The sequence below is a fragment of the Temnothorax longispinosus genome, chromosome 6, assembly GCF_030848805.1.
Source record: "Temnothorax longispinosus isolate EJ_2023e chromosome 6, Tlon_JGU_v1, whole genome shotgun sequence".
In the NCBI taxonomy this organism is placed as follows: domain Eukaryota; kingdom Metazoa; phylum Arthropoda; class Insecta; order Hymenoptera; family Formicidae; genus Temnothorax; species Temnothorax longispinosus.
In genome coordinates, this window is record NC_092363.1 from 18,777,921 (window position 1) to 18,798,102 (window position 20,182).

The 20,182-nt window shown below is 39.5% G+C and overlaps 1 protein-coding gene across 14 annotated transcripts in view; it reads right to left on the reverse strand.

Moving 5' to 3' along the window:
* The window catches only part of LOC139814144 (uncharacterized), a 139,748-nt gene that overhangs the window by 7,588 nt on the left and 111,978 nt on the right, over positions 1-20,182 (reverse strand). For 10 of the 14 annotated variants that reach the window (XM_071780207.1, XM_071780204.1, XM_071780206.1 and 7 more), the window contains 4 exons: positions 18,218-18,317; positions 1,214-1,381; positions 857-1,012; positions 378-611 (listed from right to left, as the gene is read on the reverse strand). In XM_071780207.1, coding sequence (XP_071636308.1) covers positions 378-611; positions 857-1,012; positions 1,214-1,381; positions 18,218-18,317 — 658 coding nt within the window. Of the gene's footprint in view, positions 1-377; positions 612-856; positions 1,013-1,213; positions 1,382-6,034; positions 6,928-18,217; positions 18,318-20,182 lie in introns of those variants that run through there. The other 4 variants (XM_071780212.1, XM_071780213.1, XM_071780201.1 and 1 more) reach the window with 4 other exon arrangements.

Below are 20,182 nucleotides of genomic sequence, written 5' to 3' on the forward strand. Positions count from 1 at the left end.
ATTCTGTTCTGCAAGTCAACGTCGATAGTGCAATAAAATCGTTTCTTGAAGCTTGCGATGGATTCTTTTCAGAAAAAGTTCCAATAACATGAAGAAAAAATTATAGATGTTATGTGTTGGATGTAATAACGCGCTGCTTGTCATTTAAAGTTACATAATACATATATTATATATAAAATATATCTATTCAATGCTATTTTTAGTAATAATACATAAATATAAGAAAGGCTTTTTTCAAGCTCTAGTAAATATCGATTAAAAATAAGAATGTCGGCATTAAAAATTAATGTTGCATGTAAATATTATCCAGCAGAGAATAATTGTTGCGCCACCAGTCTAGCAATTAGCAGTCGACAAATAGAAGATAATAGACTCACCCATGAAGAGATCGGGCAAGTGCTCGACCACGGCCCACTTTGGATCCATTGGCACGTGGTTTTTGTCCGCGAGCAACCTACACACGTGCGCGACGCTCATCCCTTCGTCGACCAGGAGGCTTTTACCGCTGCCGTCCAACGTAAACGCTTTGATGAAGAGCTTCTGTACGCTCGCCTCGCGCATCTTCTCCAGTGCCAGGCGGATCTTCTCTGCCTTCGCTCTACTCGCTGCATCTCAAGAGATAATTGCAAACAAATTTACTCATGATGCACGATCCCATCTGACATAGATATAAATACAAGTAAAAATAGAATATTTGCCGTTCAAGTATTTTAAACAGATAAAATAGCGCACGTAAAACGAACGAATTTAAAGAAATGGGATTAACAAAATTTAAATTGGTCTCAGTTAAATCGATGACTCAATTAACGATCTGTAATTATCGATCACGGCGTAAAGTAATAAAATAAAGACTCACCGACAAGTTGGTGTGGTTGTTGCTGAGGAGCTGTGTGCATGGCGGTCTGAGGTGGCTTGTGTCCGGAACCGCTACTACTTGCCGAACTTTCGCTGGACAGCATGGACACCGTGTCCGAAAACGCACTGTCGTTATCGGGACTATCAGTGCGCATACCTATAATAACAAGATCAAACATAAATGAGTATAAAGATAAAATATTTTAAGCTTTATTATGCACTATACATAATATAATATAATTTATAAAATTGCAAGTAATATAAAGTAGGTTGCTATATATAATTTAAGCAACAAATCAAATACAATAAATGCGAATAATATATCGCAAGAAAATTTCACTGATATTCAAGCCCGTACCTCCTTCATTTTTGATGTCAGTGCTGTCGCCCGGATTGATCCTTGCGCTGGTGGGTCGTCCTGGCCTTTGTGAATCTGCCGCAGGAGTGGCGGCGATGTCGCCGTCGCAACGTCGCTCCAAAGCGCACAATTCACCGAGAATCGCGTCCAGGTCGACATCCTGTGAATCTGTAAAAGTACCATTGACGTGTGTTACATATTTTACATTGGAAAAAAAGTTAAAAAATACACAGCACATTACTCTGCACAAAGAGAGCGATATATAAAATTTTCATCGCTAAATTACTAAATTAGCAATATATACATATTTACAATTTAAAAATTTATACGTTATTGGAAATAATGTGATATCTAAAGTCTTTGTTTACATATTTTCAATATATTCTGAGATTGCATTGTTAAATCTATGTTTAGAAGCATAAATTACGCAAGATACAACATTAAAATATTTTAATTCCTGTTCGTTATCATCTTATCTTAAATCTACATTTACATTAGCTTTTTACGATTATTAATCAAAGACTTCGCCACGGTTTCTTAGGAAACGGTAAAGGTAAATTCGAGTCCCCCCGAGTGTCTGTCCTTATGCAAGCTCATGTCATGTACACGTCATAATTATACCACGTATCACTATCAATATGTGATAGCACGCATACATGGAACTCTTCGCAGCAATTAGCGAAATTAGCAGTCGGCAATTCAGCGGAGTATCTCACACGTGAATGTTCCAGTGTATAATGCGACATATACACTGCTCGAAAAAACGGTGGGTATAATAATCGCAAAGTTTCTATCGAGCTTTTCATCCACATGATAACGTTATATCAGTTGAGCTCTTTTTTTAAATGCTAATTATTCATTACCGATGGTAACTTATAATGTAGAGACTAATTATAATTATCGATATAACAAAGAAAACAATGCAATTTAAATTTGCATATAATTACGGTCAACTGCCCAGTGGGGCAGTTGTGCAAATATTAAAATGTAAAATCGTAAAACACTTGAAAAAAGAAAAGAAAAATAAGAAATGAATATAAAAATCCAAAGAATTATTTTCTGATGATTTTCTCTGAACTGAAACCAAAACGCACGTAATCGTACTTACTTCGCGGAACGTTTCGTAATCACGTTGGATCTGAGTAGTAATATGAATTTGTACAATTCACGGTAGGCGTGACACTCCGTCGGGTCGCAAAAGAGCGAGCGAGGACACTGTTGGAGATGCCTCTCTTTCGCTTTGCTGATACCGTAAGTGAGTTTCAGGTCGCTAGGAAAAAGTGCGGCGCGACGTGATTAATTGATAATGTGCGAATTAGTGTCAAGACTGCTTTCATGACCAACATAAAGCGACGAGGCTTCTCAAACTTATCAAGAAAACTATAAGCATATCAGAATCTGTGTGTAATTTTATAACGATTAGTAGTCCAGACGATAAAAGATTTACGTGATATCGTAAAATTAATGACACAAAATATTTAAAGGCATTGTGAGAAAGTGCACGTTGCTGCAACTTTGATGACATTCTATTAGATAACAATACGATAATATAAAGTACAATTATACTATATTTTAATCGAATTATATATTTATGTTTGATAGTGAAATAAACTTCTTCTCTCAGCTTCGACTTGATTTCTTACTCTTCTTATTTAAATCCCTTTTAGTCTGAACATTCGAGATATCAAACAATGGCAACTTCTTGCTCTTTGACCGTACGTTCTATTGCGTTTTAATGATTACACGCGATTGTATAGGCGCATGCAATTTAGCACGCAGTTTTCTGCAACTTTTCAGAACGCGACTCCTCGGCCGACGACGCCGCGTCGGTGAGTGACGTGCACCCCGCGGAATGCGAACGATATCGCCGCGCGAATCGTCACCGCGAAACCGCCGACGTTGACGTTGCGCGAATGCGAAAGAGAAGCCGAGGAATCTCGCGAACGTTTATCATGCAGATTCGTGTGCCTCGCCGTCCGCCTCGAATTTCTCACGCGTTGCCCGCGGTGTCCGCGTTGTTCACGACGGAGAACCGCCGAGGGAACTTCGAATTAATTATGGGATGTAATATTCCAGCTGATTTGCATTGCATAGACGCGTATTTGTCATAGATATAGGAGAAGTTTCTTACTCCAATATGACGAACGGATTATACATGTTAAAATTAATATCAGTTTAATCCGCTTTAAATTTGCATCTTAGTTAAGTACAAGAACGGATGCATGCAGCCGTCACGCTTAAAGTTGTATCAGATAATCTTTATGTAGACTTTTTGCATTCGTGACGGTGAAGTTGCAATCGCAGTCGTATTGTAATACGAGGCTGTAAATGTGTCAACTTTGGAGAATTAATGGGATTGCAGAGATGATATACATGCATACACGCCGGGGATCGCGGTACGTGCTGTTCCTCAAACGAGTTACGTCGAATGAAAATGAAACCGGGGTGTGCGTGCATCGCACTTTCCACGAGGCGCGAACAACGCGCTAGTTGCAAGTAGCACCCGGCGACTACCGTTACGGCGAAGTTACGCGTACGCATCGTAACTTCATCGTGGCAAGCGAGCACCTCGACGATAAACCTAACCGGTCATCCGCATTCGGAAGACAACATGGACGGGAACGTGTGAGTCACGACTTTCCGACATGACCGATCTTCCAACGCTTCTAGCGATCGCTTTCGATAGCGGAATTCACGACGGAATAAAAAGAAAGTGGCGAAATCCGCAAGCAAAAGTTTTATCCGATACTTAACGTAAAGTTCAAAAAACAGACTTAAAAAAATGCAGAAGTACAAAAAGTTAGCCATTTTCTTTAATAATGCCAACTTTCCGTTAGGAAGTGACTAATTTGAATTGATAATAAAGGAATTATGCAAATTTTTTATAACTAATCTGTCGGAGTGTAAAGAGCGCGAAATTGTGTGTTAACTTCAGACTAACAAGTTCGTCTCAGGAAAAATTTAAGTCTTGGCTTAATTGCCAAGGTTCACCGTAGAAGGCGGACCGTCCTAGATAACCAGACTACATTCTCAGCTTGTGACGTTGTATTCGCGTGTAAAATAAAACAGAATCAAGTAAAGATAATCATCATTTCTTTCCTAATTATATGCCTATTATCAAGAATATTTATTTATTATTCTTTGTTCTTCATTACTAAATAAAATTGAAAGTAATTAAATAAAAATAACGTATTGACAAATAAAATGTGAGACTTAAATTAAAAAAGTTTCAAACCATGTCTCTCCCATAAATGAATTTTTCTGTTGTCTCAAAGGGCATTGAACTTAGTTCACGGACTTTGCCATATGCTATATATACTTATAAAACGCCCTGTAATCGTTTTTCACGGCGATAAGACGTGGCTCTTGTCGTTTTTTCAGATTTGTTTACACGATGGTGAGATTTGTAGTGGTAAGTCTGTTCAAAAAGAAATTCAGACACGTATCGATCTCCTTCTCTGCGATATGACAAGAGGATAAAGAAAAATGAGAAATAAAGGATTAGGGAAAGGCACAATGCCGGCTTTTACGAGTCTCGTGGCTATGCCATTATCGGAAGGGGTCGTCGGAAAAAGATAAATGTTGGGTAAACACGGGAATGGTGCGCAACGTATCTATCGGATTTACCTTATACTATATAATACACATATTCCGTGGAAAGAGACGAAAAAATTTGTAATAAAAGCGCTTTATGGTGTAGTAATAATTCACTTATATAATCTGAACTTAATATATAAATATCCTAAAGGGTCTCTGTAAAATTTCGAGTTTAAAAAGTTAACGAGAAACCTGCGGAATAGATTAATATTTCGAAGTTACGGAAAATAAATTAACAATTAATTAAAGCTTTCATACGCGAACTGCAGATTTTGCAAAGTTTAATTCGTTACGTAAGCTCAAAAAAAGAGATTAATAGCTCCCAATTATGAACAATGCAGTTTTAATCTAAACTACCAGCGAAATTTATGCGACTTTGATTTAATCATGAAGAGCTTATATATCGCTACGGAAGGTAAATCTCGGAAGTTAATTATATAAAATTTTAGTTGCTATTTAAAATTAAAGGATTATGGTGGTTCCAAGCGTTATCGCGCCAAAATGTTTCTTTGTCGAGATTTGCTTAAAAGAAAATGGATAGTTTCATATAAAATTCATGTTAAAATTCATGTATATTTAAACATCTCGATTATATGCAAAATATGTAAATGCAAATGGTTGTAAAAACTTAAAAATAAATAGATTATCGAAATCGCAACGAGCAAAATAGCAGTCCTGAAATTTTGCTCGCATCTGATGTTGTTTCTGCTGTAACAAGAATTGTTATAAAAGGCAACTTTCCACTGACTTTCGAAGTAAATTATCACATAGACGAATGCGTAAGTGTGACTCGGCTCGCCGCTAATTTACGAATTCTCGTCCGAGCGCGGCGCTAAATTACTGTAATTTTAAGTCGAGCACATTGTCATGGCGCGGTTGTTGAAGGCTGCGCTTTCCTTCGATCTGCCGAGCACCGTTTATCAAGCATCGTATAAATTTTTACAATACAACAAACGCTCAATCACCCTCCGCGTAATGAAATTGATAATGCGAAGAACACACGGATTGCTCAAATTCTCGCCATTATATATAATTAAGACAACTCAGGCCTTATCAACATTGTTGATATGATATAAGAAGCATCATTAATTTTACTGTTATTATTTTCTTTGCTGACCTCGAAAGTACATATCTTGCATTCTTGTTAAGAACTACAAGTCGATTATTAATCTATCTTCATTTGTTTCAAATTGTGAAGTTCAGAGATAATTTTGTTATCTGTACCTTTGACTGTGAGGTAGCCCAATATGCTCTCGTTACTACCGAAATGCCCGAGCATCTTCCACCCTGCCTGCCGAACGGGGCGTCGATCCTTTCGAGTACAATCCCGTTTCCCGTGCGATCGTCAATTAGCATCGCACCCCGATGAGCCTCTCATCGGAGCGAGAGAGCGTCGTCATCCGACCATCGCCATGAGCGATTACAACATTCGCGTTTTGCATAATCACTTTTCCATTTAAGTGGAAATCAATTTGCCGAATTATCACTTCATAATCGTAGACGAGTTCAGTTCAGCATAACGTAAACCTTTTGCAGCTACATCGAAGTCTCTACTTTGAAATGTCGATCGTTCGAGCGATCAAAGACGTCACTTTTAATCACTTTCCCACTATTATAGCAAAGTAATTATTGAATAAAATATCAATCGTTGAAAAAAGTTACATCGCGATGAGAAAGTCAGGTGGACGCGGATTTTTATAGGATAAATACTTTCGCGTCATGTTTAATTGACACCTAAACAATATCAAGTAAGTTTCCTACTCTATCTATATAATTACGATAGGGAAAATTCTTAATCAAAATTAATTAACCTTCTGACGAAAATTTTTATCTTGAATAATCTCGCAATGTCGCATAGGATACAGAAAAACAAAGATATTCCCGTGACTATATTTGTTTTTGTGAGAGCAGCCCAGAATAAAATAAATAAAGAGAATTTATATATGATAAGCAAACCGCACGACGTACGGGAAAAATTCAAAGCGCACGGTGGTTTTGACCTCCCGAAGGTGCATCGGAGGGTTAATCCCGGACCCCCGATCGGCTAGGCTTGCAACGATGCACTGTCGACAAAGGGATACGAGCCACACGGTGAACACGACGCGCACATCGCGTGCGACGGCACTAGACTAAAGGCCTTAAGGTGAATATACTCGCCTCTCGCCGCGAGTTTTCCGCGCGGACGCGCGTTGCGCCTGCGTGTGGGTGCCTCGTGTCTTTGTATACCGTGCATGCGAGACTTATGCACGTTAAAAAGGGTTGAGAGTGCACCAGTTGACTTACGCAAACGTCTATTGACTATAAATAAAGCCCCCCTTCGAAACCGTGGCGCCATTTCGCTGTTAAAAACGTTCCATCAATCTGATCGTGCTAGGTTGTGCTTTTTAATCTTCTCAAACATGCAACGATAAAATCGACGTCAAATTAACACCTCTTGTATTGGCTATTTTGCACGATAAAGGGTCGTCGATGCCTGAAGTATGAGAACCTCTGTAAAAACTTCAGGGAATTTGTGGAATTCCTTTGATCGGTGGAGATCCTGTAGATAGTACAGGATGAGTCATCAGAAATAGTGTCTAAATATTTTTACATAGATTTATAAAAATCCATCATTTCCGTACGTCGTGTAGTTTGCTTATCGTAGATAAATTCTAGAAATTTATTTATTCTGAACTACTCTCGCAAAAACAAATATAGTCACGAATCACGATCTAAATGACTCAGAATATTTCCGACATAAAACTTTATTCTCCTTAAAATTAATTGACGATATCTTGCCTCTTTGTTAGTTTAATTATCACTTGCGGACGAATTTTGTCGTCAACGGCCAGCAAAGTTTACTCGCTTTAATTAACCACCTCGCACTTTAAGTGTCGCATTTATGTCACGCGGTAGGTGCGTACGCACAATTATGCGTGCGAAAGGGTTGAACGCGCCATTGACTTACGCAAGCTTTTATAACGCCATAAATAACACAATATATCCCTCCGGGTAGTAAAAACGTAATTTTATATAACAATATTACGACGTTGCACATTGCACGCATATAAAAATAATATTTTAAATAATATTCTCAAAACGTATTCTCGAAACGTAATCGTGCGTATAATAATTGTGTTGAACTGTAATAATAGTCGAGCTTCGATTACGAAACATTGTTTAACGAGTTCAGCACAAATCGAGCATCGAGCCTATAACGCGATATCAGGAGGCGAGTATACACACGGAGCAGAGAGAGTTCGTATTGATTAAAGTCTGGGCGCCAGAGTGACGATTTGATAAATGGTAAAGACGACGTCGGCATATGAGAGTACACCAAGGCGTCCACTCCACTGATCCGCGTGTCACCGAAATGGGGGGAAAGGTTTGTCCATTAGGAGCAACGTATTACGCAGAAAAATAATGAATTAACGTCAATATATTTATCGGCGCCTCGCCAAAACATGATCATGTTAGTCTTGTATTCTGCGAGGGGATATTAAATGCGAAAGATACCGGATATCTATTGTGCGACAGACATTTCTATTGTTTATTTAACAACCCACTTTGCCGTATTACATTATATTATCATGCTATATCGTTAATACATCGCAACTTCGATACGAAGTCGTAAGTCCCAGAGGCGATGCAATGTCACTTTATAAATATGCATTATTTCAGTTCTCCCGAACAGCTTTAATTTCCATCTTTCAGCACTCGTTTCAACGTGTCGAAAAATCCTAATTTATGCACAAAACAACAGCCGCCGATCAACTGCGATTGGACGATCTGACACGCCGCAATTAGTCGAGTAGAACGAATCTCTCGCTTTTTACCGCAGGCGAGTTTCGCGCGCGCGGTGAACCTTTTTTACTTTCCCCGATCGCGATCGCGAACGAGGAAGGAAGGAAGGTTCGTTCACCCTGCCGATTATGCGAATACGCAAACGCGGCTCGATAACGCAGTAACCTAGATTAATCGAACTGCATAAATCAGCCGAGCCGTCGCGGCGCGACGCGGCCGCGGCGCGCTTCTTCGGTTGCAAATATATTTTCGCGCTATTTTCGCAAACGCCTCTCTCGCTCCGATAAGCTCGTGCATAAACGCCAGCTTAACCATATAAATCATACTTAACCTCTCCCCCTCTGACCCGCGTGTATGATGTAATATGATCGGCAGGTTCCGTCGGCGTTCAACGTATTAATTATAAATTGATCCTTACGCCGTATACTTTCTCGAGGTAGAATTACGCCCGTTTAATTCTTTGGATTATGCGCCTGTACTTTAGACGTGTATCAAAGGGTCAAAACAAGACTCAAGAGTTAGGTATAAAAAAGAGATACGTCAAACATTAGATCAATTAATCAATCGATTATGATATCGGCGTTTTGTTTCAATAATGCTTAATTAAACGAGTGATATCCTGTTCTCTTCTGCACCTCGTGGGAAATATGTATTTCAACGTTGTTGGGCTCCAGCGCGATTGTTAATTAAAATAGTTACTGTTTTCCATCGCGAACGTGATGACTAATAAATGTCCGCACTCCTGAGAATATTTCTGCAAAGTTCAACGAATGTACTCGATCGGAAATTTCTCATAATTAATATAATGTTTAAAATTATATTAACTAGCAAAACCATTTGCTTTTCCTCCAGCGATAGCAGAGATGTTAGAAAGATGTATTAGTGACTTCACGTTTACACGTGCTGTGTGCAGTAACTTTTTGCACGTAACCGATTGCACTGTAGCTGTTGCAGTCATTGCGCAACTTTACTTTCATTGCGTGCTTTCATCTCAGATTGCGATCTTCGCGATAACGCATCGCGAGAGATATTTCTCTACTTTCTGAAATTTATTATTAATTTCCAACTTTCAAACAAAGTTTCGTTCTCCCGTAAAAATTTAATTGCATGCGCAGAACCAGTTTCGAAAGGCTTTTGCAATCGCGAAGCTGCAAAGAAAAGAATAATATATTCCTCGTCCTCCGATTTAATCACTCCGTAATGCATCCGAAATACATCAAGATCAAACCGGGACACTTTCGAGCGCCTCCTTCTCCGCAATTAAATGTATAAGCGTAATTACTAAATTAATTATCCGGCGCGTCGGACACGAATTTAATCGATCGCCCCGACGTGTCTCGATCGAGTTTTCTGGACTGCGAAGAAAAAAGTGGAATCGATTGATTAACGCTCGCGCGTACACGTGAGAAAATGTAAGTGCGAGTGTTAATGAAAGTGCAGGGGGAGACGGGGGTAACCCTTGCGTATCTTTTATTGGCAGAGAATCCGATCGATGCGACGTTCGTATAGTTGCCTCGCATTTAACCCGATTCCGATGGTAGCTGGAAACCGGCCGCCGCGTCGTCCGAACGAGATGACGGATAAAAGCGATTAACCACTCGCGCGCGCGCTGCACCGGTTCGTTTTCCGCTCAGGCTGTTTTCCACGCGGCGTGAAATCGGAAAAGTGCCGGACGCCGATGCACGCACTCGCCTGTGGCTAATACATATTTACGCACTTCGTAAGCCTCGCACTTTCTACGAGATAGCGACCGCGCGCGAGTATAGTCGCTGTTTGCAGCGAATTATTATACCGCGACGCCCAGTGGAAAATACAACGTAAAGATTTGTGGAGAGATTCCACGAGGAGTCATAAATTTAGAAACTTTATACTTTGCAATTTGCAGTTTACACATATTGATTTCGCTGAAACAAATTGCGAAAAGATTGGCTGTATTTAATTTGTTACAATTAATGTAACGATGCCCCCGCATGTAATATTTTCAAAGTTCTAGCCTACAATTAATATCCTAATTTTTTTCGCGAGTAACTGGTCGACTTTGTATCTTCTCTTCTTTTTTGTATGTAAAACGCCCACGGTGAGATTTCTGCTCGTTCCTAATTGGCAGTTGATACATCGCGCGAAACGAATGACACTCGCAATGGACCTCGCGTGTCGTAATTACCGCGGCAATTTGTCCGAGCTGCCGGCGGGCAGATTGATTTCCGCCAATGTCGATGACGGTTCAATCGGCGTTTTGCCAGCAACATTTGTGATTGTATGAAGACAATCCTGTTTGCGCCCTGGATTCTACGTTACCTGCTTATCCGCGTCCATTCTTTAATGCACTTTTTTTGCATTTCTACACACAAAATGATATTATAAAAATATGTATTGTAGTCCCATTTACAAATCTGACATGGTTGATTATCTTGCAATTTCATGAATTTTCTTCTAACAATAAGTTAAATTTTATTCCAACTCACGCCAGTTTGATTTCTCCTTTTATTTAGCCATTCGTCTAAAATTGACTTAAATTAATTATTAAGAAACGACGATGTATTTTTATGTTTGAAAAAGGCACAGAAATTTCTACGACATGAAGCCGCATAAAAATGGAAAATATGAAAAAATAATAAAAGGGAAAGATAAAGAGGGGGAATCCAAGGTCGAACTACGATTGCGTGTCTAAACGAGCTTTGTTTAATTAACTAATGAGCCTCGCCTTTCGTGACGTGACTTGGCTTTGGTTCGGCAGATGCACCCTTCGTTGCGTGTCAAGTTTTGTCGGGACACGTGGATGCGCCGGAATGGAAAATCGCCAGTTAAACACGAAAGAATTATGGTAATTGAACCATTTGCATCTTTAACCCGCGGTCATTGCCGAGAGCATTACAATCTAAAGAAATATTAATAGATGACAAAAATTCTTCAATCAATATAAAGTAAAAGCTTTTATCACATTATTAATTAAAATTTCTATTAATTTATTGTTACATATATTAATAATCTTTTTTATTATTTATTATAATAAAAAGTTAACAAATTTTAAAACTTTAAGTTAGATCATATAACGCATGTCAACATACACAGAAAGATAGAATAAAACTGGGAACATTAATGGTCGGTATATGCCTAATTGCTTAATTTCAGCGAGAATTAATTGCGTGGTCTTAATAATTAAAGAAATTATCACGAAAATGTGTGTCGAACGCCAATAAAGAGAAGAGACATAATTAGCTAAACGTCAAGTAACAATTACTGCTGCGCGACGTACAGCTGAAGGCGCAGCTGTACACAAGCGTATTGCAATTATTAGAACTGTACCGTCGTGCGACTTCGAACCGTAATGGCAGTCGTTTGGTCTGTCGGGTCTGTCGTAATAATGATCTAATCTTCTAATCTACTGTAAGCATTTTTCACAATACGTTATTACTCTACTCTCTCGATAGAAAGAGAATAGCAAAGACATTAAACAGAAATATGAAGTACATTCTTGTTCTTAAAAGGAAGGCAGTTATTAAGAGGAGAGCATGAACGTATTTCATTATTTTCATGCATAACTATCTTCCGCTGGAAATATCTCAGAGTAAATCTTGTAAGTAAAAGCTACGCCGTCCTGCCGTTTCCGCGATGTCTATCTCGGGCGGAAGGACGTTCTCGGATTAGAAGAAACAATTTCTCGGAGAGAATATATTTAAGCGTTGAAAGGGAGTCTTCTCTCTCCATGGTAACGAATATTGCGGAGACGCGGCACTGAAACGGAGAGTGAATTCAACGGGCACTCGAGGAGGAGCCATCACGACAGCTCGAGCCGCGGCGAGATCCAAACAGGGGCATTAACGTAGATGTTGAATGGGGGAAACGAAACATTCGCTGTAACATTCGCAATCTCAAGGAAATCGACGGCGCCGTCGAGACGCTGAATTTTCTCGCGTACTTAATAAAATTTTGACAGGCGTGGATAACATGCCGTTGGATTAAATAAGAACATGATGAAAGAGGCACTGTTTTTTTTCCAGCGAGAATTTATGAGACCTTATTAATTTAAGAGGAGAAACTATCGATCAAGTTTATGAACTACGAAACGAAGTGGTAATAAACGATTTTCTTCAAGTTTTAATATTTCCAGAACTGAATTGAATAATTTCATTGAATCCATTATTCTATTATAAAATCTTACTTGAGCATTTCACTTAATTTCACATAATTTACATATTTCATTCTCATATTATTTCTGGTATAAATGTATTTATTCCTATAATATTAACATATTATATTATGTACATGTTCTCGATTAATAAGTAGCAAAATTGCTTAAAGCTTTATCGTTCAAAAAAGAAAGAATGCTGACAGGACAAAGAAGCTCAAGTCTCTTTCTTTTCCTCTTGAATTTTAAATCAAGTCTCACATGAATACTTAATCGTTCCGCACTTCTCAGTGGAAGAATCTCTTAAAGAATAAGTTATGCTTTAATCAAAAAATGACTACTGAACCGTTTGTTTCGTAAAATATGGATCTTTATTTTGAGTATTTTAACTGATACGCTCTTAAGACAAGATTCAGGTAACGTCTACAAATACTTGAATATCTTTTGACGAAAATAGTAAAAGAAGTAGCACGGTGAAGTCATCAAGGCGTCATACAAAGGAAGCGAGAAGGAAAGAACGAAAGGAGAAGAGAAGACGGAAAGTCTCGGTGAATATTCAGTGAGCTGCACAAGGAAGCGGATGATGCGGGGGTGGCTTAAAGAGAGATGACATTAAATGGGAACATTAGTAGGGATGTCAAACGAGGCAATGACATTCTCTGACTCGCCTATAATTTTCATGCCATCCGCTCTGGGTCTTATGAATTTATTTGTGACTTATTTACGCCCATCTCATTATATATTAATGTTTTCTGCTCATCTATATCGTTCATTGGCGTAAGAAATATTTATGTATAAATTTTAAGCTATTCTGTCATCGCTCGAAATAAGAAGCGTAGACTTTATTAATTATAAAATTATGTATATGCAAAATTAATTTAAAAATTCGTGTACCTAATATAAAATCGGAATATAAAATCGATTATTCAATTCATTAATAGATCTTATACTTACAATTTTAAATTAATTTATAATATTAATTCTTTTATGTTATAAAGTATAAATAAAAAAAATTCTATAAGAAATAGCAAGTAATAAGAAGGATTATATTTCAAAATTAGTTTCATCAAACGCCTCTAGCAGCATCGCGTTCAATCGACGAGAATTATCATCGCGTTGAATACCCTACGCTCGAATGAGATCGGAGACGTTTGACAGTCCGATATGATGATTTATGGGCGAGCGAGGAGGATTGATGCGTCCGTCGACATTGATCCCGTTAACAACAACGGTCGTTTCTATCCTACGAATTCCTGCAAATCGGCAGGAGCCGTTAAAATAACATCCGGTTGCGCTCAACACGACTGTGCGAGATGAAACAGCGGGTCGTTTCAATGGCGATCGCAAGCGACGTATAAAATTACGGAGCACCGAGACAGAATCGTGAATCTCCGTGGAATAATCGAGCGAACAAGATGGTTAGCTGGGTGAGTGAAGCTGCTTATTAGAGATCTATAATTTCAGCATGAATTTCAAATGTCGAGCCATAGACGACGAAGGAAATTGTAAGGAAGCGCAATCCTTTGCATTCTTGAAGGAGAGTTCAATTAAAATTCGCTGTTATATTAATTTTATTATCAATATTCAGCAGGAATTTTATAACGTCGAGCAAGTAAAATAATTATAACGAAGATATCTTATAATAATGGCGATAAATATAAAGAGAAAAAGATATGGTGAAAAAACATTGCATAATGGACAAGAGATTTTAAAATGAATTGACTAACTTACTTAACCGACACACTTTGCCTACTTTTACGATCAGAGACTGCTATCTCATTATCTTCGCATAATTCAAGATAACCGTTTCCTATTCCTACCTCATTCTGGATTTAATTTTTCTTTTCCTTTTTTTTGTCGGTGATGCACTCCGCCAGCTTTGTGGCCATTGATACTCTCGGCGAAGCCTCATAAATAATTAAATATTCCGCGCAGCACACCGCATAAATTACTCTTAGCGCGTTTAACGGATAATTAAGTCTTTCTGCGCGAATAAATTACTTGTCGCGCTTGAATTCGAGTTACCGAGTAGAGGCTAGAAAACCTGGAAAATATATCGTTTAAAATTCATTCAATTAATTAATTAATAACGAGAGATATAAAATGAATTCTACTGCAGATTTAAAAAAAAAACGGAGAAATTTCGCAGCAAATTTTGCAACAATCTTTTTAGGTATTGATAAACGGTGCAAATTGAATTTTTATAGAGGCGAGCGTTAAAAGCGCGAGTTAACGGCCGGCAGTTAACATAGCGCGGCCGCGGAATGCGCAGCGGTTTCATACGGCCGTCCGAGAGAGGAAACGTTGAAACGTGCACGAGCAATAAAACCCCCGGGCTGCGCCCGAGGTAAAACCAGCGAAAAGGAACCGTGAATGGCCCCGGTAATGCATTAAACATTCCCACCTCGTTTCCCGACGGCGCGGCGTCGTTCACTTTGTCGACGATTCGTACCACTAGCCCGCGCCCGTGCCCGTGCCCGACGCCTTATTGATATTCTCTCCCTAACGACGGTCAAAACTCTGGCAAATAGATTGAGATCCGATTACGCTAATGCACGCATTACCATTAATTTAACGACGTTACGTGGCCGGCTTCGTTCCGTCGTATCACTTCGCGAAGTCGCACGCGATACGCTCGTGCCGATTGTATGTATCTTCGCAACAATCGGAATTAAAATTCCACGTTGCAATTAAAACGATTTAATACGGTCGGTGATGCCGGTGGAACTCGCCTGATAACTAAATCTTTGCTGAAACTTCGTTTCCCGATCAATTTCGAACTTGAAGGAAAGTCGGATTTTAGACAGCGGGAAAATCTGTTCCAACGCTAATTTCTCAGATTTTGCGTAAAACCGCGCGACAATGCAATCACATCACGCTAGATCCTTCGGATTTTCTATTGCGAGCGAACGGTCGTTAGGATTTCGCACCCTTCGACGACGCTTTACGGTCGTCTGCGCGATCTCGTCTCTTGGATTCGCCGCGCCGGTGCTACCGTAATCGTAATGTTGCGCTTTACGGGCGCTTTATTGTGCGCGCGTGACTTCGCGTCGATTCGCCGTGATTTAAGGATGGCACTCGCGAGAGAATATTGCCGGTGGATCCCGGCCGTCTAGACTCGGTGTTGCTCACCCAGGATGCACGGGCTTGCAATATCGGTTTAACGATGGCAAGGTGGAGCGGAAGAATGTTCTCTTCGAGCTTGCGAAAGCACCGTCCACGATGGAGACCATAAAGAACGACGAGCGAAATTTCGTATTTGAAATCCGTGCGATGCAGCTGCGCTTGCCTCAGGTTGACGAAATTTTTATTTTTGTTCAACATATAAAATAATTGTTCTCTGATAGATATACGAAATATTTGGATAAAACTGAACGCGAATATTTTTTTAATAGAGAGATGGACCTCACAATATTAGTAAACAAATCGCAAAAATAGGAAAGACATCGTAGTTTCGCAGCGCGGATTGAAGCGACGCCCGTCTGGCGTGCTATTTTAATGCGGGAGATGATCGATTAAGTATTCCACGTGCGGCAAGGCGCGTGGCCGTAATTGAATGCACGTCTCAGGATTTTTCACGCATCGCGAAACCCGAGCATCACGCCCTGAAAATACCGTAACGAGAATTCCGATGGCTTGGGGTAGGGGTTTGTTTCATCGTGCTTTACGATCTACCGACCGTCAGCAGCTCTCAAATCGTCAGAGACAAGAATATTTCTTGAAAAACAAGAACGTCGCAATTTACAAACTTCTGAAACTTTAAATATAAAACTCCAATTTTTATTCATAATTAACTTTTCAGCAAATTTATTTCATAATAGGTATATTTATAATTTCTTGATAGAAAAAATATCTAATTTTTCTTATTTTAGTAGATTAAAGTTTAATTTTATATAATAACATTATAAATCCTTTTTTTGTGGCATGTACACCAAAGAAATAGATCAGTTTTCACAGATATTTTTATTAAATTGCAAATTTACGAAGATAAATTATTCGGTGAAAAAACGGAGTTAACTAAATTTTATACAAATTCTGGATATATAAATAGAATTGCAGCTCAGCGTATTAGTGTAAGCTCCCAAATGTTTAATGCGAAAACGGCTGATGAGCACCTCTATCGTACAATGTGTGAAATACTAAGGCCGTACGCGTGTCTCGCTTAGGGGCCGACAGTTCCCAGATGAATCATTAGCCGGGGAGGCAAAAATAATAATCCCACCTCTACGATAAATTCGCCGCATTATATATAACTCTCGATCTTTGCATCGCGCAACAACAATATATCACCGTATCGATTGTCCGCCCCCAGGTTCTGCATCGAGCGAGTCGAGTCGAGAGCTTGCAGGCGGCAGCAACGATGGAGAGATGAAGAGATGAAGAGAGATCGCTGTGGCCATCGCACGCACGCTCTTTCGAGAATCTTCCGGCGCGAGCCGGCCCGCCCGTTCCTCCGCTTATAATCGCGTTTCGCGCAGTTATACTCGTATGCGTGAGTGGGCGAGGGTAAGGTATATGAGAACAGAGACCGAGAGGGAGAATCGTGACTGTAACGGCGTGTATAATGAGAGGGCAATATTCATAACGATCACTATGAGGTGCATAAAGCAGAATATTCATAAATATCTTATATAAAAGTCAAACAAAATATGTATACACGTTTTATTTAATATCGTGGTTATATTTGTGTATAAATGCAAGATATTACAGAGAATATTCAGTTCGCGTGAGCTCAAATTATTTTCCAAATGAACAATCGGGTGAATGTTATTATCGGAACTGGAAATACCTCAAAGGAACGTATTGGATCATATGGACGATCAAAGTCGACCGCAAATTAATTTCCTACCGCTCGAGAAAGCAGCAGTCAATCGACCAAGAGGCGGCATAGAGTCGAGTCCCGGTAGTGGCCGCCTAAATCGGAAATAAATGGCCGAAATAAATTTTTGCGACAAGGAGATATGTATCGCGTCTCGTTAGCCGTCTCGTCGATCGATCTTTGTCACGCGATTAATGTCTCGACGCGACGGAGCGAAATCCGCGTAGGGGCCGCGCAGGAGAGAGCCGCACAGGAAGCGCCTGAAAAATTCACGCACTACGGGAGACGGCCGCTTCCTGCCTTTGCGAAATCGAGGAGGAACGAACGATAGAACTAGAACGCGCGTGTATCCGGGGCGACGAGATCGCGAGAGGAGCTGCCGATCGATTGAGAGGGAACGTCAGCGAGATTCCATCATTTCTACTTGACGGGGTGAGGAAAATCGGGCGTATGTGGAGAGAAGAAAAACGGCGGAAAATCGGGGAAAAATCATCAGGCAGGCCGGACGGCCACGAGTGGTCGACACACGTCGTTCAAAGCGACTTTTTTGCCCCACGCACTCGGGGAAACATCTCGAGTCTGGCACGTGTTAAGATCGCCGACAGATCGAGTGACTTTTCTGGGTGAAAAGCGAGGTCGATAAACTCGTGCGGGAGCGAGTGGTACGCGAGCTTACCTTCGAGATTCGCCATGGAGAATCTGTAGCTGTCGATCCTCGGCGTGTTGATGTCCGAGTTAAAGGGCCTGAGGGTCGCCGAGCTCACATTGTCAAGACCCTGCAACACGAAAGATAGCAAACACGTTAGCTTTACTCCCATTGCAATCGAGGAATGCGGGTTGCTGTAACGTGTTAAGCAAACAAGGGCAACGACCTGTCGCAGCCATCTGTCTTCTCAAAGGATTCCTGAGTTGATAGAGAAGATTAAAAGTCTCATTTCTATCCAAACGATTTAATGAATTTAATAGTAAATGTAAGATAGTAAAAGACTGCACGAATATTGAAACAATAATATTATAATAATTACACAATTATTGTAAATGATATTTTTCTAGATAAATTATGAATGTATAAGAAAAGTTTTATAAATATGCTATCTCTTCTTCTCTTATGATCAACACCGATTTTGATTTCTTTTAACACGTACAAATTTCGTGTGTGGATTAGATAAAGCAGACATGCCAATATATTCTTGAATATCTGAGTTGCCAGCCACGAAAAACGTGGTGTCACGTAACGCAAAAAGGTAATATTCAAATCGAATCCGCACTGAGAAGTAACTCCGGCATTTCTTCGACCTTAGAAACCCAAGTCGATCCGTAATCCGTTCGAAATCCTTTTACGTTTCCAATCCCCGATTGCGGATGAGATTTGTAAAATCGGAAGCACCCACAACGAAACTTCGTAATACATGAAATTTTCTCCGTTCTCCCACAGAACAAAATAGTTGAGCTATACTATTAATTACGAAAAAATACATTGTTTGCATATTATAGAGAAAAGTATTCAATTTTTTTTACATTTTTAGTTTTAATATTCTGCGGAATTATTTTACTATGCACAAATAATAGAAACGTTAGTATAACATATTAAAGTGTTAGTATAATCAAATTCATAGATTTGATTTTTTTTATGTATGGACATTGACTTGCAACCTATTTTTCATCGATATCGAGTAATATACAGAACATTTTCCATTACAGAAAACATCCGTGATATGTTCTGGTTGTCACTGTAGATCATCAGAAGATTAATCGAGAAAGAAGAGAAGAGAGACGAGATGTAATCTGTTTCGAAATTAGTCCCTGCCAATCGTGATAATTAATCTTAAGAAACTGGCTGCTCGGAATGTAAATTATTGATATCCTCGCGATAATGTGCCTGCAATGAATTTTTTAAAACAATAATAGTAAAATTAGTTGATTACACCAATTATGTAATAATATGTTATGCGTCTGTCCGCCAATTTTTATATATGTATGTATTTAAACACCTAACATAAATATTCCGCATTTTAATAAAAATAAAAGAACAGCGTTTATTCTCAAAACTGTTGTTACGGAAAATGTCCCACTTTAGATCTTATTATAATCTTTTAGTACTTTTATTAGGAGTAACTCTCTTATTAGAGGCAGAAACTTTATTTTTAACAGCAGCTTCCGTAAGATAAAAATAAGTAGCCTTTGTGTTATCGTTAAGTCGGTGATACGAAGTTGATTAAGCCTCTTCCTTTCAACATTTTGCGCGATAAAATCATGCCAGCGACGAGCGGAGAACGTTGCTCCTCAGCTTTTGAGGATAGGATCAACGAATAAGGTGCCTTCTATAATCGTGCGCGCGCGCGCGCGCGTGCTTTTACATGGGCAACCTGACTGGCACGCATCGATAACCCTAGAGAGGTACGGGTTATGGTGAACGACCTGGTGGTCACTACTGGGTCACTGAAGTTTAATGCGCGAACTAGGTAGCTCGATACAATGTAAATAGACCGCACGACCACCTTGATGTCAAAAGGAAACTGGCGCGCCGTAAATTGTCTAGAAGGATTTATAAACAGCGGCGATATAGAAGCGTGAATGCACAAGTACTCATTGTTCTCTGAGCGTTGCGAAATTATAGTTAGCAGTCCGGGAGTTCATCTAG